The following is a 27,532-nucleotide window of genomic DNA, read 5'->3' as shown; positions in this document are numbered from 1 at the left end:
AAGTTTGCCAAGGACTAATAACTGTTCGTTGTTTAGCCCGTACTGTTAAAATGTAAACTAAACAAAAGTCTAGAATTATATCTTGTAATAAAATGTAATAATATTATTCTGTGTTACTATTTGTATTTGAATATAGGTAACTTCTTTCAGACATTTTGTTGGTGGTGCACATGGACTGATTATGAAGTTTATTTTCTTTCAAATCTGGCATATTGGATTAGGCTTGCACTAGAACAGAATGTGGTACCAATAGCCGAAAAAGCATTGACAAAGCTAATATTCCTTGCCTCATTGACCTATTGGCTGTGCCAGCATTTTTTTTCCGATGCTGTGCAGACGGTGCTTTCATACCGCAATTTATTTTTACTGATCCAAACTGGCAAAAAAGGAGCGATGATGCAGCTGCTGCAACCACATCATTCTCTAACTGTGGGCATGCATGATGATGTATGGGCGTGCATGCGTGACCATGCATGCATGCGCCTAGGGAATGACTCGGGCAACATTTTCTTTGGTTTATTTACCAGACCAAGATGGTGGACGCCATTTGAATTGGTAAATTAGTTTAAAAAAAATATTTGTGGAGCAGCCCGGCAGCAAATGGCAGCTGCCGCGTCCTCTAAAAAATAAATTTTTAACAAAATTACAATTATGCAAGGCATATGTGGAGCAGTGGAGGAGAGGGTAGGGATGCATGTGAGGGAAATAATATAGAGTGGGCGGGGTGCGGGAGCAACCGAGGCACATGGAAAAGCCAGAAAAAAATTATGGAAAAGAAAGAGAGGAGTGGGAAGGATGAGCACAGCAGTAGTTTTTTGGGGGGTGGAGCAGCACACGGGGAAGAGAAATAGAAAATATGTGCACTCTCAGTGAGTGATGAAAGTAAAACTGACAATCATTGGCAAAGTCAATAGGTCTTGCCTTTAAAATGTAAGTGCTGAGCTGTTGGCTTTGCCAGTATTTGTAAAGTATTGTTTAAAAGGGTAAAATAAAAATATGGCAAAATACTGGGGGAAAGGTTTTCAGTCTTTGTAAATGGCATAGTTTATTTTCAAACACTTTCACACAGGAAATCTGAGCAGAATTTAAAAAAGACATTTAAAAAAACCCTTGTCAAGGCATCATTTACTTTCCACATAACTCAACCTTTTGTTCCTCTGTAGTAGCCCAGGGAGCAGATTTATAGACCTGCTGGAGAAGAACATCTTCTTCCTTAGACGCCAGCTGAGTGATTGCACCAGATGGCCCTTGCCCACGCACCATAAGAGCCTTTTATGTGCAGGAGTTATAACAGAAACAACCCTTAAAGTCTGCTCATCTGCCATACAAGCAGCACACAAGATAGAGAGCTAGAAAACTCATGCACTCTCGTAGAGGGCTGAATGAAAAAGTAATTCCCTAAATGTGAGCAGTGGAAGGATACAAATCAGTCCATTCATATGGATTGTAAAGAGTGTTTCCGGAGAAGGGACAAACACAAGAAGAGGAAGGTAGATAAATGAGATTGACAATAAAGTCAACTACAGCATTTTGAAACTTCAAACTGTACATGCAGGTCATAACACAGATGAACGTACTACTCTAAACCCACGCCAAACCTAAAGAACGGTTTAAAAAATAAAAATAAAAAAAACAGTATCCATCTTGGCGACCCTGCTGAGAGTGCCGTCTCGTATTTGTAAAGTATTGTTTAAAAGGGTAAAAGTAAAACATTTCCTGCGATCTCTTGATGTTAGTGTCAATCCAGGTGCCTTAAGTGTCCTTTATTACAGAGAAGAGGTGCCCTTGGTGCAATTTACTACCACAGGTAAATCGGTTTTGTGTTCGCTCCCATACTGCTCATAATGACATCTGTTCTCTTTTACCACATACGGAACTCTTTCTCAGTCTAAAATGAGATTGTATTGCTTTCAGATGACCCTACTGCTAAACGTGGAGAAGGACCAATGTCCAGGTAAGATTCTACAAATGTTATTGTTATGTACATTGATATGGAAAAGGCAGTAATGCAAAGGAACCCGATAGACGTGTGTATTGTGATAGCACTTGGAAAGCATTTATGTCGAGGTGCAAGGCATATATGTGTTATTCCAAATTCTGTCAAATGATTATTGTTTTCCAGTGCATTCAGTTTCTGAGAAATATTGGTTAAGAAGTCAGAGAAACATGATTTTATTTCTATACACCAAAGGCCTTGATGAGGCATGATCAATTCTGTCATTCAAGTACAAGCATTTACAGTGCCTCTTTACGGAACGCTATTTAAAGGAGTCTGGTCTAGAGTATTGTTGCTTAGACAAGATATTGCTCATTTCATATTCCACGAATATCTTGATTTTTATCGTGGCAATGAAAAAGGCTTCAGGTGGGTGATGTTGAGTTGTTTCGTTGCCACTTTTCCTCTGCAATAAGAATATCGTTCTTACGTGAAAATATATTTCTCTAGATTATTACTAGAGCCATAGATATCCATTATTTTATTTATTTATGGATTTTGCTGAGTGGGATATGTTCCCGGTTGACCACCTCAGAGTTTCAGGAAAGTAACATGGAGACATAGAAGAAGTGGGATCTTAACTTCAGATGTAGCATTGGTGAGATGGACCGATTCTGGCGGAAAGAAGAGAAAACATACTACAGTGAGGTTTTTAAAAGTGCTGCGGCTGACATAAACTACCAGATTGTGCTTTGTTTCCTTCCCATGTATTTAATCTTTTTTTCCTCTAAGATCCTAAATGGCTGAACCCTCTCAGTCACTGGAGTCACAGTGAAGAATGCTCCGCTTTTTCTCAATTTTTATGACCTAAAAGTTGTATCAGTTGGAAACACTCTCCAAGTATACAAAATCAAATTTAATTTTAGTCGTAACTCTAGATACTGACTGTGATTCACTCTTACACTTGACTATTCCACTATATCATGTTGACAAGCCCCCAAATGCCCTCTAACTCAGGCAGTGAAATGCCATACCAGTGGACTCTATGCCATAGGCCTCTCTACAACACAATTCTACCTCCTGTGTAACCTAGCCCAACCCCTATCACCGAACAGCCCCGTCACCCCTCACTCCACACCCACTACCCTATCTCCCCCTTACACATCAGTCCACCCTCCGCAACCAACCCAGACCATTCCCTTCCCCCCAACTCATTCCTTTCCCACCGCCCCTTCAGTACCTCCCTTTACCCTAATTGTCCCGAGCCTACACAACATTGAACTCGACCTATCTAATTTGATTACTGAACCCCTCTCATCTAAAAGCCCCGTCACCCCTCACTTCACCTACCCTATCTCCCCCCTCACACATCAGTCCACCCTCTCCAACTAACCCAGACCATTCCCTACCCCCCCACCCACGCCCCTTCAGTACCTCTCTTCACCCCAATTGCCATGAACCTACACAACACTGAACTTGACCTATCCAATTTGATTACCGAAACCCTCACACCTAACAGCCCCGTCATCCCTCACTCCACACCCACTACCCTATCTCCCCCCTCACACATCAGTCCACCCTCCGCAACTAACCCAGACCACTCCCCCTCGGTACCTCCCTTCACCATAATTGCCCAGAGCCTACGCAACATTGAACTTGACCTATTTAATTTGATTACTGAACTTTCTCAATTCAGAAAAGATTTTATCTTCCTCCGCTCCAGAACCCTCCCTCACCTTAAAATCACCACCCACCCCTCCCCCCCCCCCCCCAAAATTCCCTAACACCAAACACAATCATTGGAGATCAACTCCTCTCCGCTGCTGTATACATAGACCTCGCCACACCTCGAACCATCTCTCCCCATCCGACTTCCCCGAACTATGCAACTCTTACCTTCCTAGTTTACCAACCACCAACCCTCCACTCCCCTAATCTCACATCCCTGTTATCCTAGGGACTAATAGAATTTCCTCCTCCCCCACTTCCCCCAGACCACCGCCCCAACTCACGTCGATCCACTCTTGCCCACCCACCATATGCAACCCCACACCACTTACATGTATGCTTGTCAACTGTCGCTCCGCAGTCCAGCATGCCACGGAAATTTCGGAAACTATCCTGAGTGAATCCATTGACATTGCATTCCTCACAGAAACCTGGCTCAATGCTCACTCAACGAGCATACTTGACCTACTCTCCCCCTCGGGACACTCTCTTCTTAGAAAAGATAGACCTGACAGAGTTGGGGGTGGTCTAGCCATTCTCTTTCAAAATGAACTTCAGCCATCCCTTGTCAATAACTCTGGCTACTCCTGCGAATACCTGGAAGCTGAACTGACAACTCAAAATTCCCACCCAATTAGTCTACACAACATCTACCGCCTCCCCTGGATCCCCCCAGCCCTTCATCAAGGACTTATCTGAGCTCCTGTCACAATCCTTATTATCCAACTCATAAAATCTCCTTCTTGGGGATCTTAACCTCCATTGGAATACCGACGATCCCACTATCTCCCTCCCCACTAATCTACTTGAGATCAATTAACTCAAACAACTATGCCTGTCCCCGACACACACCAAAGGAGCCATCCTTGACTCCATTCTTTCCAACTAAGATTTGGCCTCTGTTACCAATATCGTCCCCATTGACTGGTCTGACCATCACTTTATACTGTTCACCATTGCTACCACTGCAAATCTCCCCACCTCCAAAATTAACAGACCTAAGAAATTTACCAGAAATCTAAAACGTATCCCCCCGGGTGTTCTTGAGTCTAAACTCCAAGCTCAACGTCTTCTCATTCCCCCCCCCCCTCACAAAATGCTAATGAGCTCACTGAACACTTTAACAATACTGTCACTGATATACTTGACCAATTGGCCCGCCTAAACTCAAAAACCAAAGAAACACCCCCTCCAACTCTTGGTTTAATACCAAGCTTAATAATGAAGACGGTCACTCAGACTGTCGGAAAGAACCTGGAGACACCGTTCCTCTCCCTCCCATCTTGCACTCCTCAAAAAACACATCTTCAAGGAAAAGGCATTCTTCTTCCGCAGTCAACTTGATCGTGCTAAAAACAGACCTAGGGAACTCTTCAAAATCATTCGAAACCAAACTTCCCCCGCACCACCAATTCTGATTGCCTCCTCCGCCAGATGTGATGAAATTTCTCACTTCTCGGAAAAAATAGCAAAATTGATCAATCCTTCCTTTCCACACAGCTCCCCTCTGTTAGACCTGTCAGCCCTTTGGGTGGTCCCTCCTCATCATTATTTATTTTGTCCCACTTTTGCCTCAAACCCTGTTTGAATTTTTCCTTTTTGGGAACCACCAGACTTTTTCGTGTTGCTGCAGATTCAGGGAGCCATTTTAGCTACCCCTGAAACTTCTGTCGGAGGGCCTGGAGCACAAGATGGTGGCCACCTGTGACATCACCAGCATCCACTGGAACCTACCAGCACCTTCCAGAACATTCCAGGAGATTCCAGAACTCTGTGACAGTTGGAGACCGTTTAGAATGTTGGGAGGATAAGAGAGGCAGTTGGCAGTTGGAGCTGGCAGTTGGCACCTGACTGGTGAAGAGAGAGGAGCACAACAGTGAAGGAGGAAGGAGTGAAGCAGCAGGGGTGGAAACTTGTGCCTGGAGTGGGGTCCATAAACCCACCCTTGATACTTGTCCCTACTGATGGATCCCAGCCTATAGCCCTGTGTGGGAAGAAGACAGAAGAAACTTATCCTAAGGACCTGGACAGCAGGAACAGGCCTTAGAACCAAGAAAACAGCAAGATTCTGACCTGAGAACTGGTTTCCCTGGAGTCTGGCGTCGAGTAGCCTGAAGACCTGGAGCCCGAGGTGGAGAGGCGGCGCTGACTGAAGTAGCAGACGTCGTACCCGGAGCCGCCTGAGGTCGTGAGAGGGCGCCGACAGAGGTCGTGAGGAATACCAGAGGTCGAGGAGGAAGTGAACCGAGGTCGAGCGAGCGGCGTCATCGGAGGAGTGAAGTCCGCCCTCCGGAGTCGTCGGAGACCGAGGTAGAGGAGCACCGGAGGTCGGGAGTGAGGATCGCACTCCGGAGTCGCCCGGAGCCTGTGAGGAGGAGCACCGGAGGTCGGGGGTGAGGATCGCACCCCGGAGTCGCCGGAAGTCGACATCGAGGCCAGGCCGGCCGACGTCATCGGAGCCGAGAGCGCCATCGGACCGGAGCCGCCCGAAGTCGACATCGTGAAGAGACTGCCCGACGCCGTCGAATCGGAGGTCGAGATCGAACCGAGGCCACCGACATCGGACCGGAACCGCCTGCCGGCGTCGTCAAAGAACTGACATTGTGCCGAGGCCGCCGAGACCGAACCGGAACCGCCTCACGGCGTCGACACGACTCCAGCGGCGTCGGAACATCAGAAAAAGGGCAGTAAGTGGAGTAGAGGGCGCCTAAGGCCCTGTGGAGACCTGAGAGACTGCTCTAAGGGGCTAGGGAGGTGCTGAAACCCACCTGACTGTGCCTGGGGTGAACTGGGACTAACCTAGAGAGGTTGTGTGGAGAGAGAAAGCCAGGGCACTGGTATTCCCCCCTTTGATCTACCTCAGTTTAGGCCTCAGCCTTGTCTCAGCCAGGGAGTAGCCCCCCTCAAGCCTTCCACGACCCTACAAGCTGTGCCTGGGCCAAATCAGCCCTTAAGAATTGAAGTGTCATCTGATTACATGAGTGTGGCTGTATACTTTTAATTATTTATTGGGGGTACTGTATTTATTGAATTTTTACCTATTTATTGCTGCACTATATTTATAGGTCCACAGGACTTGATGGTGTACAATATTTATTGGTACAGTATTTATTGCCTCAAAGTATTTAATTGTCTGCATATATTGCACTTGTATTTATGCCCTGTTATTTATGATCACCCCTATTTATTTCATCAAACAGCCAGTATTTATTTGACCTGCACTATTTAAATTTATATATTGTGATTGTCTTATTTATTTTTCCAATCAGCAACTAAGAGAAAAAGATAAAGAAAGAATATTTTCATAATTTTTACGGTGTAGAGTCGTTTTTGGAACGGATGCACGCATGGTTCTTGTATGGGTATATTGTATGCTTAGCACTGCGCCTGTTTCCTGACCACTCGAGCCAAGCTACCACAGTGTGTTGGGGGAGTCCACCACCACCCTGCGGAGTGGGAGTGGGCTGTTTCCAACATAAATTGGTGTTCAGCGGTGGGATAGAGCTGTGCCTACATATACTCAACAATAACTGTGGGTAGTCCATAGGCCTACACCGGGAGTTTTCTCACAGCGGCCTTCCTAATTGTGGGTTTTTGTTTTTTCCAAATTTACTCTGGTGGTGGGAGGAGGTATTACTAAAGGTACCCCCCTACATTGCTACTGCACAAAACCTGTCCTCTAACCTGAGTGGGCAAGATGGAGTTTGTACTAGAGAATCTAGAAACGTACACTGTGGCCCAACTCAGGGAGTTTTGCCAGCGGGAGGGGGTGTACTGTCCCCCAGGAGCAAAGAAGGGTGCACTCCAAACCAGCTTAAGGGCTTGGGGGGAGGCACGCCGAGAAAGCAAGGCTGAGGAGGAAGACAGGGATGGAGAGCCTGACCCCGAGGGGGCTGAGATGTACCAACCTGAGGTGGGGAACCTGTCAGCAGGGCCCAGGACACTTTCTAGGAAGGGCAGCACTGTCTCTAGCGGGGGCTTATCCAGCGTGGAGTTAGCAGATCGGAGAGAGAAAAGACAGCTCACATGGGATTTAGCAAAGCTGGAGAAGGAGAAGGAGGAACAGAGGTTGGCTCATGAGACGGAGAAAGAGAGGATGGCTCATGAGATAAGACTGAAAGAGATAGAGCTTCAGATCCTAAGAATTGGAGCACCAACTGTTCCTAATGGTGGCAGCCAAATCCAAGAGTCCACCAGGGAACCCAAACCTTACCTGCCAAAGGACATAGTAGCTAGCTATGGGGCGGGTGACGACATCGCCAAGTGGCTAGCAGCCTATGAGGTCTCGTTGAGGGCCCATGGGGTCCCAGTGAAGTACTGGGGAGGGGGATTGTATAAGTACATGCCTCCAGCTGGTAGGGATGCTTTATTGGCCCTCGAAGGGGATGAGCAGACCCACTACCCCACCATGAAACTGGCGCTCATCAGAAAGTTTGGACTAACACCTGAAAAGTACAGACAGAAGTTCAGGGGTAGTCACAAGCTGGGCACACAGAATTGGGTGGACTTCCTGGACTATGCAAAGAAGGCACTGGAAGGTTGGATTCAGGGCAGTGAAGTAAGGAACTACGAGGAGCTGTTTGACCTAGTACTGAAGGAACACCTACTCGAGAAATGTTTCCCTGAACTGCGGCAACACCTGGTGGATAGCAAGCTGACCAGCCCCCGGAAGCTTGCTGAGGAGGCGGACATTTGGGCTAGTACCCGGGTGTCCACAAGGGGGACTGGAGGGGATACTCAAAAGGCCGGACAGGGCGCCCCCCAGAAGAAAGAGGGAGGGGAAAAGAAAAAGGAGTTCTCCAAAGGCCCCCAAAATAACTTCCAAGGGAAGGGAACAGGATTCACCTCTAAGGCTAACCCACCCAGAAACCCTAATCCTGGCCAGAGTCAGCAGCCAAGGGTTGTCCATTGCTACGAGTGCGGTGGCGTTGGACACTATAAAGGAGATCCGAAGTGTCAGAAACGATCACCCCCTCCCACTGGAGGAAAGACCCCCGGAGTAGCTAGTGTAGTGCTCGGGGAGGAGATGCCCTTAACTAAGGGAAGGGAGTGGGCGGGTGTCACTCTAGTGTCCCTGGGAGAACGGGAGATGGTTCCTAAGATCCAGGTGCCCGCAAATACCGCAAAGTATGGGCAGTGGATCACCATCAACGGCCAAAGAGGGGAGGCTCTGAGAGACACAGGAGCCAGTATGACTATGGTGCGTAGCCAGCTGGTGTCTCCAGAGCAGGTAATTCCCGATGTACTCCACCCAGCCGCGATGGCTGACGGCAGAACAGGTCACTATCCCGTGGCCGAGGTTCCCTTTGAATGGGGGGGGGTTGCAGGTTCACTTCGAGTTGCCGTAAGCCCTGCCGTGCCAGTCGATTGTCTGCTGGGCAATGACATGGAGCACAACGCTTGGAAGGAGGTGGAATACCGGACTCACACCGAGATGCTGGGTACACCTGACTGGGCCTGTGTTAGCACAAGGTCCGAGACTACCCGAAGAGGGAGTTCATTCCGGCTGGAGCCTGGAACAAAGGCCCAGCCAGCTGCCAGTCAAGGGAAGAACCGAGGACAGGAGGAGCCTGCCTCGGCGTCTCCACCCCGTAGGACGGATAGGCCACCGGAGGTGGTGGGCCAGGAGTCTGCGGAGGGGGACGTTACCAACCTGGAGGACTTACCCATCCCGGCCGAGTGGCACGTGGAGGGAGGCCCGTCCAGGGAGGAATTCTGCCAGGGCCAGAGGGAGTGCCCTACCCTTGAGGGGCTGAGGCGACAGGCCGAAGCCCAGGCAGCAGGGAACGTTGAAGGGAACTACAGTGTTTACTGGGAGGATGGCCTCCTCTACAGTGAACCCAAGGCACCCCTACATGGATCGTCACGAGCCTTGGTAGTTCCTCAACGTTATCGAGCCTTCCTTCTGGAGTTGGCTCACGAGATACCATTGGCAGGACACCTGGGGCAAGACAAGACCTTCGCCCGTCTTGTCCCACACTTTTATTGGCCTCAGATGAAAGTGTCGTCCGATACCTACTGCCGGACATGTGTGTCTTGCCAAGCCAGTGGGAAAACAGCGGTGAAGCTGAAAGCTCCCCTGGAACCACTTCCTGTCGTTAGCACCCCCTTTGAAAGGGTGGGCATCGACATTGTGGGTCCATTAGATCCACCGACTACAGCTGGTCACAGGTTTATCCTGGTTCTGGTGGATCATGCCACACGGTACCCAGAGGCAATACCTCTGAGGACCATAACAGCACCTGTTGTGGCTAGGGCCCTGATGGGAATCTTTACCCGAGTGGGTTTTCCCAAGGAAGTTGTGTCCGACAGGGGGACCAACTTCATGTCAGCATATATGCGGGCAATGTGGAAGGAGTGTGGAGTGACCTACCGGTTCACAACTCCTTACCACCCCCAGACCAATGGTCTGGTGGAAAGGTTTAACAAAACCTTAAAAGGCATGATCCGAAGTCTGCCTGAAAGCCTGCGGAGGAAATGGGACGTCCTCCTACCCTGTTTACTTTTTTCCTACAGGGAAGTGCCACAGAAGGGAGTGGGCTTCAGCCCCTTCGAGCTTCTGTATGGGCACCCTGTACGTGGACCTCTTAACCTGGTGAGAGACGGATGGGAAAGAACTCCCAGAAAGCTCCCCCAGGATGTGGTGAGCTACATGCTGGCCTTCCGGAGCCAAATGGCTAAGTTGTGGAAGCAAGCTTCTGACAACTTGGAAGCCAGCCAAGCAGTAATGAAGGCGTGGTATGACCAACGCTCACCCGGTGGAGTTGGAGCCTGGCCAGAAGGTGTGGGTGATCGAACCAGGAGAGCTTAGTGCCCTCCAGGATCGCTGGTCAGGACCCTTTGAGGTGTTGGAGAAGAAGGGTAAGGCTACCTACTTGGTGGACCTGAAGACCCCTCGTCAGCCCCTGCGGGTGCTGCATGCCAACCGCCTCAAACCCCACCACGAGAGGCCCGAAGTCATCTTGATGATGGTGACTGACGGAGGAGAGGACGTGGAAAGCGAGCCTCTCCCTGATCTGTTTGCGTCTCAGGAAAAGGATGGGTCGGTGGAGGGAGTGATTCTCTCCCCATCTCTAACTCCTGAACAGCAGGAGGACTGTCGCCAGGCCCTGGGGCAGTACTCTGCGTTGTTCTCCCTTGTCCCGGGTAGGACTCACCTGTGCGTCCATGACGTGGACACAGGAGACAGCCCACCTGTGAAGTCCAAGATCTACCGGATGTCAGACAAGGTGAAGGCCAGCATTCATAGTGAAGTCACTAAGATGCTGGAGCTAGGAGTGATTGAACCTTCTAGCAGCCCCTGGTCCAGTCCGGTGGTGTTAGTACCGAAAGCTGCACCACCGGGTGCCCAACCAGAACTGAGGTTCTGTGTGGACTACCGGGGACTGAATTCAGTGACAAAGACTGATGCACATCCGATCCCTAGGGCGGATGAATTAATTGACCGGCTGGGAGCTGCCCAATATCTAAGTACCTTTGACCTTACCTCTGGGTACTGGCAGATCTCTTTGACTGATGGAGCAAGGGAAAGGTCAGCCTTCTCCACGCCCAATGGCCACTACCAGTTCTGTGTGATGCCCTTTGGGCTCAAGAACGCACCTGCCACGTTTCAGCGCCTGGTAAACCAGATCCTCACCGGGATGGAGAGTTTCTCTGCTGCTTATCTGGATGACATAGCCGTCTTCAGTAACAGCTGGGAGGATCACTTGCGTCACCTGCAAGCTGTTCTCCAGGCCCTGAGACAAGCTGGATTGACGATCAAGGCCAGCAAGTGCCAGATCGGGCAGGGGTCGGTAGTGTACCTTGGACACTTGGTGGGTAGGGGAACGGTGCAACCCCTCCAGGCGAAGATCGAGGCCATCATGGCCTGGGAACCCCCCAAGACACAGACTGAGGTCCGAGCATTTTTGGGCCTCACGGGATACTATCGCCGCTTCGTGAAGGGGTACGGTACCATCGTAGCCCCTCTCACGGAGCTCACGTCCAAGAAACAACCTCGACGGGTAGTCTGGACGGAGGCTTGTCAGCAAGCCTTTGAGAAATTGAAGAAAGCCATGTGCGAGGCCCCGGTCTTAAGGGCCCCAGACTTTTCCAAGAAGTTCATTGTCCAGACAGATGCATCAGAACATGGCATTGGGGCAGTGTTATCGCAACTCAACGAAGAGGGTCTGGATCAACCCGTGGTCTTCCTATCCAGGAGACTACTTCCCAGGGAACAGAAGTGGAGTGCAATAGAGCGTGAAGCCTTTGCAGTGGTATGGGCTCTGAAGAAGTTGCGGCCATACCTGTTTGGCTCGCACTTCCTAGTTCAGACCGACCACCGACCCCTTCGTTGGCTGATGCAAATGAAGGGGGAGAATCCCAAGTTATTGAGGTGGTCTATTTCCCTACAGGGGATGGACTTTCAGGTGGAACATCGGCCTGGAGTGGACCACGCCAATGCAGACGGTCTCTCAAGGTATTTCCGCCTTAGTGATGAGAACTCCCAAGGGGTTGGGTAGCTCTCCCCACTTTCAGCTGGGGGGGACGCGTGTTAGACCTGTCAGCCCTTTGGGTGGTCCCTCCTCATCATTATTTATTTTGTCCCACTTTTGCCTCAAACCCTGTTTGAATTTTTCCTTTTTGGGAACCACCAGACTTTTTCGTGTTGCTGCAGATTCAGGGAGCCATTTTAGCTACCCCTGAAACTTCTGTCGGAGGGCCTGGAGCACAAGATGGTGGCCACCTGTGACATCACCAGCATCCACTGGAACCTACCAGCACCTTCCAGAACATTCCAGGAGATTCCAGAACTCTGTGACAGTTGGAGACCGTTTAGAATGTTGGGAGGATAAGAGAGGCAGTTGGCAGTTGGAGCTGGCAGTTGGCACCTGACTGGTGAAGAGAGAGGAGCACAACAGTGAAGGAGGAAGGAGTGAAGCAGCAGGGGTGGAAACTTGTGCCTGGAGTGGGGTCCATAAACCCACCCTTGATACTTGTCCCTACTGATGGATCCCAGCCTATAGCCCTGTGTGGGAAGAAGACAGAAGAAACTTATCCTAAGGACCTGGACAGCAGGAACAGGCCTTAGAACCAAGAAAACAGCAAGATTCTGACCTGAGAACTGGTTTCCCTGGAGTCCGGCGTCGAGTAGCCTGAAGACCTGGAGCCCGAGGTGGAGAAGCGGCGCTGACTGAAGTAGCAGACGTCGTACCCGGAGCCGCCTGAGGTCGTGAGAGGGCGCCGACGGAGGTCGTGAGGAATACCAGAGGTCGAGGAGGAAGTGAACCGAGGTCGAGCGAGCGGCGTCATCGGAGGAGTGAAGTCCGCCCTCCGGAGTCGTCGGAGACCGAGGTAGAGGAGCACCGGAGGTCGGGAGTGAGGATCGCACTCCGGAGTCGCCCGGAGCCTGTGAGGAGGAGCACCGGAGGTCGGGGGTGAGGATCGCACCCCGGAGTCGCCGGAAGTCGACATCGAGGCCAGGCCGGCCGACGTCATCGGAGCCGAGAGCGCCATCGGACCGGAGCCGCCCGAAGTCGACATCGTGAAGAGACTGCCCGACGCCGTCGAATCGGAGGTCGAGATCGAACCGAGGCCACCGACATCGGACCGGAACCGCCTGCCGGCGTCGTCAAAGAACTGACATTGTGCCGAGGCCGCCGAGACCGAACCGGAACCGCCTCACGGCGTCGACACGACTCCAGCGGCGTCGGAACATCAGAAAAAGGGCAGTAAGTGGAGTAGAGGGCGCCTAAGGCCCTGTGGAGACCTGAGAGACTGCTCTAAGGGGCTAGGGAGGTGCTGAAACCCACCTGACTGTGCCTGGGGTGAACTGGGACTAACCTAGAGAGGTTGTGTGGAGAGAGAAAGCCAGGGCACTGGTATTCCCCCCTTTGATCTACCTCAGTTTAGGCCTCAGCCTTGTCTCAGCCAGGGAGTAGCCCCCCTCAAGCCTTCCACGACCCTACAAGCTGTGCCTGGGCCAAATCAGCCCTTAAGAATTGAAGTGTCATCTGATTACATGAGTGTGGCTGTATACTTTTAATTATTTATTGGGGGTACTGTATTTATTGAATTTTTACCTATTTATTGCTGCACTATATTTATAGGTCCACAGGACTTGATGGTGTACAATATTTATTGGTACAGTATTTATTGCCTCAAAGTATTTAATTGTCTGCATATATTGCACTTGTATTTATGCCCTGTTATTTATGATCACCCCTATTTATTTCATCAAACAGCCAGTATTTATTTGACCTGCACTATTTAAATTTGTATATTGTGATTGTCTTATTTATTTTTCCAATCAGCAACTAAGAGAAAAAGATAAAGAAAGAATATTTTCATAATTTTTACGGTGTAGAGTCGTTTTTGGAACGGATGCACGCATGGTTCTTGTATGGGTATATTGTATGCTTAGCACTGCGCCTGTTTCCTGACCACTCGAGCCAAGCTACCACAGTGTGTTGGGGGAGTCCACCACCACCCTGCGGAGTGGGAGTGGGCTGTTTCCAACACCCTCCAACTCCCAATGCAAACCTGTCTTCACCTCTAATTCCTCCTCTACATCCCCTCCACCAGTTGACCCCTTCTCTCTTCTGCCCACTACTCTACCTCTCCCCAGCGTCTCTCCTCACCTACCTACTTCCTCACCCCCCCAACCACTCCTCACACCTTTCCCCTACCACATCTCCGGAAACCGACTCCCCTAACTCACAATTAAAGAATAATGCCTCCTAGCTCAACTTCCTCCCCGTGACTGAGCTAGAAGTCCTTAAAATAATTGGTAATCTTAAACCGTCCTCTCACACAAAAGACCCCTTATCCTCTAACCTTGTCCCTGCCCTTAAGCACATCATTACCCCATACTGAACCACAATCATCAACACCTTTCTCCACTGGCTGTGTCCCCACCTCCCTTCAACTTGGACAAATCTCTCCCATAATCAAGAACCCAATTGCTGACCCCAATGACCTAAACAATTACCGCCCCATTACTAACCTCCCCCTTCTCTCAAAGGTCCTTGTGTCCTACTACAACTAGACAAACACATTGAAAACTTCAACCTACTCGACCCCTTTCAATCAGACTTCAGGAAAGGCTGCAGCACCGAAACAGCAATGCTCAATGTCGTCGATGACATCCACCACTCACTTGATAATGGCGAGGCTTGCCTTCTTATCCTCCTTGATCTCTCCGCAGCATTCGATGCAGTCAACCATTCAGCCCTACTTAATGTGCTTAGGACCCGTTACGGCCTTAATGGTACTGCCCACAAATGGTTCGTCTCCTACCTACAACACCGAACTCAGCAAATCAAAATTCAAAAATGTCTTTCTAACCCCACTCCTGTCTCCCTTGGAGTCCCCCAAGGATCTATTCTCTCTCCCTCCCTCTTTAACCTCTTTATGGAACCCCTCACCCTCATTCTTAAACAAGCAGACATCAACTACCACCTCTACCACCTCTACGCCGATGACACCCAAATCTATTACAAGATTAAAACTCATGCTGACATCTTACACCTGAACAACACCCTCACCAAGATCCAAACCTGGTTCCATTCCAATCATCTCAAACTTAACCCTAATAAAACCGAAATCATTCTCTTCTCCCCGCAAAATAACCCTCTCCCCGTTCAATCCTGGATCTTTGACCTTAACGCACTCAACTGCTCACTCACTATGTCCAACTCCATCAAATCTCTTGGTATTTATATCGACAACACCCTAACCCTTAACGTCCACATCAAAAACTCTGCTAAAGGAGCCCTCTTCACTCTCCGTCACCTCAAGAAAATCAAACCCTTTATACCTACTGATGACTTTAAACTTGTAGTTCAGTCACTTGTTCTTTCACGTATTGATTATGGTAACGCCATCCTCAACGGAATACCCAAGTCCACCTTGCTCAAATCAAAGCTGTTCTCAACCTTGCAGCCAGGCTCATCAAAGACTGCAAACACTTCTATCATATATCCCCGGCTCTCAAATCTCTTAAATGGCTCCCTATTGAAGGCAGATCTGCCTACAAAACTGCCGGCATTACTCAAAGTCCTCCACCAAAACACTCCGCAGTACCTCTCCAAGAAACTCCTCATTGCGGGCACCACACAACCTCTGAGAACCACCAACACCCTCCTCCTAATCCCACCACTTCATTAAAAAAAAATCCACACAATCACGCTCCTTCTCTGGTAATGCCCCTGTCATCTGGAATGCCCTCTCAAAAAATCTGTGCTGTAATCCCTCCTATTTCAGCTTCAAAAAAGACCTCAAAATCCACCTCCTCAATTATTATTGGGGATCCTTACCTGTGATCTACACTTGATCTCCAATCACCCGGTTATACTTGTCCAGTAACATTTGTCCATTTTCTGAACATCATCTACCTAATTACTTGAAATGTATAGCTCTTGCCCCTTTTTATCTATTTGATTTGCATATTTCACATGTTGTTTTCATTATCTTTTATCTACTTGTTTGCCATGTTTGGCCCAATTATTATTGGGGGTCCTAACCTGTGACCTGCAGTTGATCTCCAATCACCATGTTTTATTTGTCCAGTAATATTTGTCCATTTCCCGAACATCATCTACCTAATTGAAGTGTATAGCTCTTGCACCTGTTCATCTATTTTGATTTGTATATTTCACATGTTGTATCATTATCTTTTATCATCTTTTATCTACTTGGATGCCATGTTTGCTTTATTTTATCTTACTCATGTAAAGCGCCCTGATACCTCTGGGTCTAGCCAGCGCTATATAAAACTTTTAAAATAAAATAAAATATCAAATACCGCAGTGTGGGTGCTCAGAAATGACTAACCCTAAACCAGTTACTACAAAACCAATCATAAATATGTATGTCTAAAAATCAAGAAATGGCTAAAAATGACAGTAAAACACAGTAAGGCATCAAGACCATACAACAGTATAGTCTTTACTAAATTTCTGGCACCTCCTTGTGGTGTCTTGGAGCATGTGCTTAGTCAACCAAGTGATCAAAGGATGTACCCTCACTCTGGCCTATTTCCTTGCAGTTTTAGTAGACACAGGCAGTTTTCTGTCCACTGACCTTAAAACCCTTCTTGGAAAGTTGAACATACATTTCTTTACAAGGTTAGGAGAGAACAGTACTACGATTAGGATTAGGTGCCAGCAAAACAATTTTAAATTTCACATGGGCACCACCAGCACCCATTGGAGTTTCATTAAAGCCCTTGAAAAATAGGCATCTCAATATGTAAAGTACTGATTTTTCTACCTCACTATGTGCAGCCTGAAGATTTTTGTATTGGCTTTATTGGTTAGAGCCAGTGATTGCTTTTGCTATAGCGACTCAATCCAACTTCGATAGGAGGGGGAAAAAAATCTTAGTCCATGTATAGCATTCTCTGTTCTCTATGTATAGCATTCTCTGTTCAGTTTCAGTGCCTAAGAATTGGGTCTTAACTGCATTTAGGTTTAACAAGTTACAATCCACCCATCCCCTTTATAAATAACTCTGAAACCTTTGTTTGATATACAATTAGGACAGATGAAATATAATCAAAGAATCATCTGCATAGGTGAGAAGCACCACATATGAGACCCTCAAGTTTTGATGTAGAGATTGTATGTACAGGGTAAAAGGTAAAGGGTGTGGGAGACAAATTGGAACTCTGTGGAATCCTTTTCTCCAAGAACCTATAGCCGCTCTTGTTTTCCTGTTACAAAGAAACTGCTCGGGGCAATATGGCAGCAGTCTCTTTAATTTGGGCCAGACTCCTCAACCTATTTCATAGTATGTTATGATATGAGGTATAAAAAGCTTCAGACAAATGTTGAAGCATAAATAGTCAGGATTAGCAGATTCTACAATGCTAAAGGTAGTGTTTTAAAAATTCGGCACTGCTGTTTCGTTTCGCTTGGGAGGTTGGAATCCAGATTGATTGTTGCCATGGATATTGTTGGCATTGGCAAAGTTCCAAGGCAGTAATATCGTGCTCCTCTCAATTAATTTTCAGCATCCTGGGAGTGTGTGAGATGGGCCAAGAGTTTTTCACACATCTTTCAATAAAGGCATGATTCATGCTTCAGTCAAGGCCTCTGAACTGTCTACAGCCTGAAGTGAACAACTTATGATATCCTGAAAGAATGGAGTGTTACATTGGTCAATTTATTTGATACCCCTTGTGGCACAGGGTTTTCACCAGGCCTGGAAGTGGGGTTAGTAGAATTTATGAGGACCACAGTCTCCTCCAAGTAGATTTCTTTGAATGAAAAGTTTTGACAAAGATGTTGAGTCTCCTTCTCTAAAGGTGTGATATGTTTTGTTGAAAGGCAATACTTTTGAGTGAAAGCAATTATCCACAGTCGGACACCAGCTTTTTGGCTGATCGGCCATTTTATTTTTGCAGAAGTGGCCAGTGAGATTTTAAAAGAGATTTTAACTACATTGATTTTCGCAGAAAGGAAGTCTTTTTTTGCTCTTTAAATAGTTTTTTAGTTAGCTTTTCGATCTCCCCTTAGTAATGACAGGGTTTTATCAAATGGTCCCGTTCGGTTCCTTTTGCCATGTGCTTTCTACCTTCCTGACCCAACATCATAACAACGCAAGTTCAACTCAGAGGTAAGAGTTTAAATTGTTACATTTCCTACTGAAGGTATTTAAAGGGCTGTAGTCATTGGCTGAATCCTGTGCGATATTGTTATTCCAGCGTACTATTCAGTGTAGCTCATTTTTAGCTGGAAGATTACTCACTTCTTGCATGATCCAACATTTTAGATTTTGCTAGGTCAGAACTTTAAAATTGATGTAATTTGACGTAGGTGTTTAGTTGCATGGTCTACTTCACTCTTGAGGGGCTTGTCATTTGTGCTTCCTGTAGTAAGGACCCGGTCCATCTTTAATGCACAGTGGCGGCCGTCTGACGAGGATGAACTAATTCTTCTATAAGCTTTGGCTCACAAATACTGCCACTCTCAGTTAATTCTTTTGGTCTGTCTGCTGTCATGATGATATGCAGTTCAGGAATGGCCAAAGACGGGGGCGGGTTTGAAACCCCTTTAGATAGTTCTGTTTGATAAAAGGTTATCAACATTGTCATTTAAAACTAGATCTCCATTTCCCTTTTGGGATTGAAGATTGTTGCATGCTGGGCAGGGTCAGATTGGGAAAGAAAATAGGCCCACGCAACAAAATAAAAGTAGCCCACGTGTTAATGAGTAAGATAGCTAAAAAAGGGGCCCATGTTGGCAAAATGAGGCATTTTTGAACTTGTAAAGTCATGCCGTATAAGTGTTTTGCGAGGTATAGAAGGTTGCATATATTTGAGCTTGCTGCAGCCAATGTTTATTTTAATATCGGGGAAATTAACAGCAAAAACCGTCCCAGCAGACCATTAAACAGACACACAAACAGCCATAATACCGGCCCAGGCTCTGACCTGTCGGACCAGCCCATTTGGCACTACCTGATTGCCTTATAGGCAAGTCCGACCCTAATGCTAAGTTCTCTGTCCTAGTATATACTTGTTCCTAGTTGCATGTGAATCTGACTCACTGGGTATAGCAGATGGGCATATAAAACAAATACATAAATAAATTAAAGCACAAAATGCTCCCAATAGGTGAAATTACTTGAAAGTCATCCCCATACAAAACATTACCTACTCCTACCTCTAATTTAAATACAGCTCAATCAGTTTGGCACTACAGTATTTTGTAACTCCATGCTGTACATACATGTCATGATGCAGATGAAAGCATTAGTCTAAAAACCCTCACCCACTCTGAATCTTGATAACCCCTCCATCTCCTAAGGCAAAGCCAGCAGAAATGTTTCCTTGTCCAACAGCACATCTACAGCTACCCTACCTACCACTGCTAACATAATGCCTATACCCATTAAAATGTCAAACCTCGTTGACATCTTTAGACCTAGCTGTCTTATCTGGATCATGCATAATGAACCACACAAAGTTTCACACCTGTATTGACATCCTGCAGCAAATGAAAACCTGCGCATGGCAGACTTTGGTAATACTACGCAACAAGGTGATAAACACACTATATACACAGATAAGTCGAAATACTCCCCATCAAGTGATATGGATATGAACATAATTCTGATGCCCCTGTGATTCATTTTGTGACCATACCAGTAATCCAACCCATGGCATTAGGTAGGCTTGTCACTGGGCCAGTGGAAAGAATCTTGCAAGAAAATCCTGCATATTGCAATAAAAGATTTAAAGGACGCTACAGGGCGGCCTCACATCAATGGGCACGGAGCAGCCCATCATTTAACACTCCATTAAACAAACACCATGAGGCCCATTGTCGGAGTCGAAGCATTTATTTGGTAGGCACAGCAGCGCAATGTAATCTCTTTCTCCTTCCTTACGCGTTTCGGCTACTGCCTTGATCACAGGTGGAGATTGTGAAATGTAACGTGCGTTTCTGCGCGCAGTAGCCGAAACGCGTAAGGAAGGAGAAAGAGATTACATTGCGCTGCTGTGCCTACGAAATAAATGCTTCGACTCCGACAATGGGCCTCATGGTGTTTGTTTAATGGAGTGTTAAATGATGGGCTGCTCCGTGCCCATTGATGTGAGGCCGCCCTGTAGGGTCTGAGGCTCCGTGCTCGGAGGTTTGTTTTGGATTGAAATTTCGGAGCCTGACCCACTCACCGTCGCAAGCCCACTTAAGGATTGGCTAAATCAGTGAAAGTGTGACGGCGCAGGAAGGGATTTGGGGCAGGATGATTCCATGCTCTAATCGTGCCGGAGGACAGGCATTGTCGTAAGGCCCCTTTTGACACTACATCACTTGCCATGTTATGTGATATCTATCACGGGACAATATGAATGAAAAATACCCACTATGACAATGGATGCGGTAATGTAAATGAACTCTTACCATGGAGGCATATGGAGGTATTTACGTTCCATGCATTAAATTTGCCAACGAACTGCATCATGGGAACTGTATTTTTTACTATGTGTCACGTGACTTTTGTAATTTAAAGCGCGCAGAAACGCACGTTACATTTCACAATCTCCACCTGTGATCAAGGCAGTAGCCGAAACGCGTAAGGAAGGAGAAAGAGATTACATTGCGCTGCTGTGCCTACGAAATAAATGCTTCGACTCCGACAATGGGCCTCATGGTGTTTGTTTAATGGAATATATATATATATATATCACGCTTAATCCTCCGTAGCTTTTCCCCGCTTACGATTCTCCAGAAGAGAGAGGCGAGTATATATATATATATATTCACTGAAAAAACCATAGGTTTCACACATGTTATAGTTAGCTGGACATTTTACTCATAAAAAACCAATGAAATTCCCCCGTTATAGTTAGTGCAGGCAACTATAACTCACGCGACCGCAATCCTCTGCTGATGCTAATACTGTATTTAGACACTTATTTGCCCATGTCTTCTTCCATTAAATTTTAGCTATACATATATTACAAATATTTTTTTTTCATAAAGACACATATGTCATCAGCAGAGGATTGCGGTCGTGTGAGTTATAGTTGCCTGCACTAACTATAACGGGGGAATTTCATTGGTTTTTTATGAGTAAAATGTCCAGCTAACTATAACATGTGTGAAACCTATGGTTTTTTCAGTGAATTTGCAAGGTTTTTTAAATGCTAATTCCTAACTATAACGTGTGTGAAACCTATGGTTTTTTCAGTGAATTTGTACGGTTTTTTAAATGCTAAGTTACTTTACGTCGTTCGTGGCGTGCGCGCCCACTTAACGCAGTTCGTTCCGTGCGCGCTCGGTGCGCTTCGCGCACCGTGCGCGCACAGTGAGCACGCGGTGCGCTTTGCGCTCCGCGCGCCCACTTTACGCAGTTAGTGCCGTGCACGCACGGTGGGCACGCAGTGCGCTACGCGCACCGCGTGCCCACGTTACGTTGGATGGGCCATGTACGCACGATGCGCTTCGCGCACCGTCCGCACACGAAGGACATATTATGCGCTTCGTTGTGAAAGGTAATCTATTAAATGTTCCATTTACTTATATGCCATGCACAAAAGGTGCCCTGCAAAAGGTAAGCGCACCGTAAGCTGCCACAGATATATATATTGATTTAAATGCTATTTTCTCAGGAACTACTGAACAGATTTACACCAGACCTACAAAAGGCACTTCCTTGACCTGTAGACTACCTCTCTGCCAAATTTCAAGTAACTCTGTTCAGCCGTTCGGGCTGTAGCTGTGTCTAAAGGTCCTATGGAAAAATGCATGGGAAAAACGCGTTTTAGAACCCCCCTTTTTTCTCAGCCCCCGCTTGACGAATCCCCCCGAGACTTTCAGGGTAGGAGCGGAGCGTAGCGCCCCATTAGTTTTGAAAATTTCGCGAGGATTCGTCGACCGGCGCCAAAGTTATTCCAAATAGAATGTTGCGGTTTTCCTATGGAAACAGGGTCCTAACTATAACTACCTACTGGCGACCGCCAGTAGGTAATATATATATATATATATATATATGTATATATATATATATATATATATATATATATATATATATATATATAGTATAATAATTTGACCATTCAGTAGCAGTAATATACCAGACAAAGTGTAGAATAGATGTAGAGAAAACATATATTGTCATAATTAAGGCACAAGTGGGTATCATTAAGGGTAGATTGAAGCAGTGATGAGCTATACATTGACAGACAAGGTGGTCAGAAATTAGGGCAAAGAAAGCTAGGTTTGTACAGAGAAGAAATCTCTGCATCAGATCGTGGTCTGACGAATGCATGGACTAATCAAAAGGAACGCTGTGGCTCATCTAAGATGTCAGAAAAGTAGTTTGCATCTCCTGAAGCACACACACAAATGTGGCTTAGCATTGTGTAGCATCTTTTGACAAATGCATTGGTTTTAAAGACCAGATGCTTGTGGATTTGGAGCCACCGTTGGATATGAAGATGGCTAATAAGGTGTCATCGAGGTTGATCTGGAGCTAGCGGGATATATGCTTGAGCAGACTCCAGTAGATGGACAAGAGAAAATAGCAAGTTTTCCATAGTTCTCCTAAAGAAAGGATGATGCAAGCATTGCACTTTGGGTTCAAACTAGAGATCTTTATCAAACTGTATACCCCAATTGCTAACATGTTTGCCTGGGACAGGTGGCCAGGCAACTAACTACACACTCCAGGATTGAGATTGAAGTCTCGAGATTCTGCCATCTATTGAGAAGCCATGATGAGACAGTCTTGTGATTGTGCTGAGGATGAGTTATCATCAAGGCAAATGATCAGTTGAGTGGCCTCTGTATTGCCTCTCATTGGCTCCAAGGATCAACACAAACATAAGCTAAAAGCTTGCCCATAAGAGAACCCGCAAGGGAAGACTGGTGACTCACTGCTGATGCAGAGGTGATTTTCTCTCCTTTATTTTGACAGTTTAGCTTTAGACTGAACCTATCTTTAAAGGGCTTTCATTCTTTGAGAGTCTGCCTCTGACCTCCACGTGTCATTAACGTGTTCTATAGGATGCAGTCTTACAAGTGCTGCACAACTTTAGCAATTGAATTGTGAGTGAGGTTTTGATCAATGGCGATTTAATTTTCATCTTGAAAGAGGTAACTGTTGTGGGGGGAAGAGGAATGAGGGCTGGCAGTAAAGGACCATAGGCTCCTGCCCTACTGCAACTTTTGTTGCCTCATTCCTGCAGGTGCTGTGAATTTTACTGTCAAAACATGGGTGTCTTGAGCTAGGCAGCAGACCTGTATATATAGTTTACAATGTGAGGCATATTTGTTATGGGAAAGAAATATGTTCTGTTAGAAATTGCATTTTCTCATGGGAGGAACCAAGATGGCGACATAAACGGATGCAGAGCTCTATCGCTCCACTGTCCCAGTGTATTCAATCTACCCTTGTTGCTGGGATTCTTTGGAGACTAGAGCCGAGCCTTTTTAGGCTTGAAGGGGAATAGGGGGCGCTGTTGCCCCTCGGACCCATCTACGATAGTTAAATGATCTGTCCCTGTCCCCGACTGCAAGTGTGTGATCCAAGATAGCAGACCTGAGGGAGGAAAGGTGACGGAGCAGCGAAGCCTGTGGGAGGGATGGAGGTGAGTTTAAGTAGCCTTCTTCCCTCCCCATAGGGTTAGCACAGGGCCCAGGACAGGCTGATGTGGCCTCCAGATCCCAAATTCAGACACGCTAATAGAGGGCTTTAGTCGGCGTCTACGAGTACAGTGCCTGTCGGGGAGAAGACCTGAGACCCGGGCGACGCTGACCCAAATTGAAATCTAAAGGCGGCAGTAGACTAGAGAAGAGATCATGTCCCCATAGCTTTAGGAAACAACAGGGAGCCCAAGGTGGAGACCTATTATGCTTGGGGTGGAGGGATTGTGTGGGGTGCCACTCCTGCTATAAGGCAAAAAGTAAGCAAATTCTGTTGGCACCCCTGTGCCTCCCCCCACCACAGAACTGAGTAGCATACGTGTCTGGACGGGAGGTGGCCTGTAACAGACGAGAACCCCAAAATGGGGTGTGTGGCACCCAGGTAGTGGACTTTCCCTCAAACCCTTCTCTCAAAATTGACTTCAGAGGACTCTAGAGGACTTCAAAGGACTCTAGGCACATCCTAGTGTTGGGGCTTTTGCCGCCTGCCATATCCCTAGGATATGCAGATTTCTAACATGGAAAATAACGCAGAGGGAGGGCTGAACTAGAGAAAAGACGGTTCCACCTCCATAGGACAAGCCTGAATCTACGGAAGGAGGCAGAGGCGGAGGGAGGAGAGTTTTGATGACTTGGACTCCCTTGCCGTTCGGGGGGAAAAAACACATGTGCGTTTGCCGCTCGAATCGGGTGGTCTGAACTGTGGGAGTCCTGCCTAAACCCGCCTGTGTTCGCTGTAAGATAGAGCCTATTCACTGGCCCACTAACAGCCGAATTGACCCCGGTAAGGGGTAAAAAGAGAATTACCTCAAGGACATATAGGCAAAGAACCCCCCAAGCAGATGACAAGAGAGCCAAAAGTCTAAGCAAAGTCCCACCAGAGCCAACAAAAATAAAATGGAGGATTCTGAGCCAAAAAAGGCGCGGATTATGCAACAGTATTTGGACTCATTGTTTGTGGGCCTCAGAGAAGACCTGTGGAACTGCTTGCGGATATCAACCTGAGAACTAACAGACCTCAAAATGGATGTCAGTAATCTGGCAGAGTGCACCTGTTCATTGGAACAATACTACTGCTATAGAAGAGTTCGAAAATAGGTCCTGCGGTAGCAGTGTCATAATGTTTTGGGTGCCTTCATCTGAATGAAAGACTTTGTTTTCTTGCTCTGTAGGGACCTATTGGGCTTCGATGCCCCTGAGCATGATGAACTAGACAGAACTCACCACAGAGCCCCAACAATACCCCACACGATAACATCACATTAATTCACCGCTAAGTTCTCAAACAACAGATTATCGCTGCTGTTTGGAAGAGGGAAGATCTCATGGTACAGGGTGCCAAAATCCAAATCTTTTGAGAATAACCCTGCAAAAGAACCAGACTTTAAACCACAGCTTGATCACTTATGAAAAGAAAAAAATCAAATACAGCTGAAGTCATCCTTTCCGTCTCACGTTGACATGGGAAGGCAGATGTTTTACTGTCCTGTTGAAATATCATTAAAGAGATTCAAGAGGAAAAAAGATACATTTTCTCCACACTGGTTAAGAGCTTTATGCATGAGACCGTGTGCCCTTGTGCACTCAGAGTCAACTCAATAAAAGTCTAAATTGGCTTTTACTACCTTCTCTTTTCCCTGAGTTTATGTAGACCCATGTCAAGACGCTAGTTGTCTCATTAGCAAGGGATCTGCGTTGTATAGGTGGAAAGCATAGCATATTTTCGAGCTCTAAAAGGACTTTTTGAGGAGAAATATCTAATTTCTAAATACTGTGCTTAAAAGGTTAGGATATCTCCAGATGAGGAGGATCCTACGCCCTACATAGGAGTTACTAGCAGGTAGTTAACATTGGTGCAAAATTGAAATATTTTCTAAAGTACTGATTTAATGTGGCTTATTCTATATGCTTCCAAAGAATTTAAATGTTATAGTGCAGCTTAAGTCTCTCATACTATTTCTTGTGCTTACTGAAAAATATTTCCATCATGAAGTTACTTAGAAATGAATTTGTGCTGCAACTATACGATTTCAAGAACACCTTACTTTGTTTGACAATTTCCCATGCACATGAAAAATTGTTTATTAATGTGTGTGCGTATATGTATTTATAAATGAAAACAGAATCTGAGGTTTTCCTAAAATCCTGTTTGTGCTTCTTGACAGGCGAGCAGAATCTACTCCTCCGTTGCAAGATGCTCCGCAGGAGATCACGATTAATAAGAGTAATGACACGAAAGTGCTGCCACAGGTATGTCATGGTGGTTGCAGTAATACACAGTTTGTTGAATATAGGAAGCTCAGATTGGATTATCCATTACATGTCTGAGTTAGAATTTCTGCTTTCGTTTGTTAGGTCTCGCCTACAGACGGGTTTAGCTGTTTGTTATTGAAGACCTATTGTCAACAATACAACATATTAGAGTTGTGTTTGGGTCATATCATTGCTTAACATGGGTTGGCTTTCTTTTAAATCTCATTTGCTTGCTTCTTTTTCAATGGCTCTACTTCCTTTTCTTGTGTGTGTTCCTTCTTTGGAATACAGCCTCTTTTCCATCCTTTTTGACTGGCTTCATCACTCAAATTAGGAAACCGTTTTTTTTAGGTCTCTCCTACTAGACAGTGCCAGTTGTCTGTTGGCAAAAAGACCTATTGTCTGCTCACAGTGGACTTGGAGCCCACCTATTGCTTACCATTGGTCATATTTTTTTAAAAATATCTTTATTGAGCAGCTAGTAATCAAATATACATAGAGCACCCCGACATGGGGTTCAGCACTTTGCTTTTTTCATAGGATATCAATACAAGCCAGTTTGCAGTTTCAAACATTAACCCAAATCAACAATCCCACCACCCATTCCCTCCCCCCTCTTTGGCACTGTAGATAGCATTTTAATACACCTGGGTAATTCTTCAGAGTGACGTGCGGCGATACTCTCCAACGGCCTCTACTCCCCCCATTTACATAATAGCACTTCTTACAATATCTCAGCCTGAATCTGGCTTCGCAAGTAAATACCCTGTAAGTGGAGTCCAGAAATTTTTGGGACGAGAGGCCTCGGGTAATTCCTCCATGTAGGTTTCCAATTGGTCCTTACAATACAGTAGATCCCGGATCCACTTCTTCACTGTTGGAACGGCCTTTGCCCCCACCTCTGCGCTACAGCTCGCTTAGCAAACAAAGTGGAAATGGCAACTAGTCACCTTTTGCATGGTTTAAGCTTTTGTACCCAACCCAACAGGCATATAGCAGGCAAACATTCAACATGCTCCATCACAACATCCGTGAGTACTTGTGTGACCTGTACCCAAAAATTGTATATACCAGCACAGTTCCATGCTAGGTGCCGGAAATCTGCGTCATCCTGCCCACACCGCATACAGCGCGCACTCTCCCGTAGGCTGAATCGGCGCAGCTGAAGCGGGGACAAATATAGTTGATGTAAGTATTTGAAATGGATTATTCGGAGATTACAATTCACCGTTAACCGCCCAGTTAATACACAGCAGAGTTTCTATTCGTCAAGTGACAGGGAGGTGCCCAGGACTGCCGTCCATTTAGTGTAAGAGGGGGACTCCGCTAGTTCAGTCTCCCTGAGAGATGTGTTATATAATTTTGTGATCAAGCCCCCTCGCTCCTCCGCCGCTAGCACCGCCTGCAGTGCCAGCAGAGTGCACGGTTCGGACGGGTATGCGGGGTAAATGTCACGGATTGCTTGTCGCACCCGCTCTTA

The 27,532-nt window shown here is 46.7% G+C and overlaps 1 protein-coding gene across 3 annotated transcripts in view; it reads left to right on the top strand.

Annotated features, from left to right (window-relative positions):
- LOC146829566 (uncharacterized) overlaps positions 1-27,532 on the top strand; it is a 312,339-nt gene that overhangs the window by 143,763 nt on the left and 141,044 nt on the right. For all 3 annotated transcript variants that reach the window (XM_085608270.1, XM_085608269.1, XM_085608268.1), the window contains exons 2-3: positions 1,915-1,954; positions 25,965-26,049. In XM_085608270.1, coding sequence (XP_085464396.1) covers positions 1,915-1,954; positions 25,965-26,049 — 125 coding nt within the window. The remainder of the gene's footprint in view (positions 1-1,914; positions 1,955-25,964; positions 26,050-27,532) is intronic.

The sequence above is a fragment of the Triturus cristatus genome, chromosome 5_2 (assembly GCF_964204655.1).
Source record: "Triturus cristatus chromosome 5_2, aTriCri1.1, whole genome shotgun sequence".
Classification (NCBI taxonomy): Eukaryota; Metazoa; Chordata; class Amphibia; order Caudata; family Salamandridae; genus Triturus; species Triturus cristatus.
The sequence above is the reverse complement of the archived record's forward strand: the minus strand, read 5'-3'. Positions and strand labels throughout refer to the sequence as shown.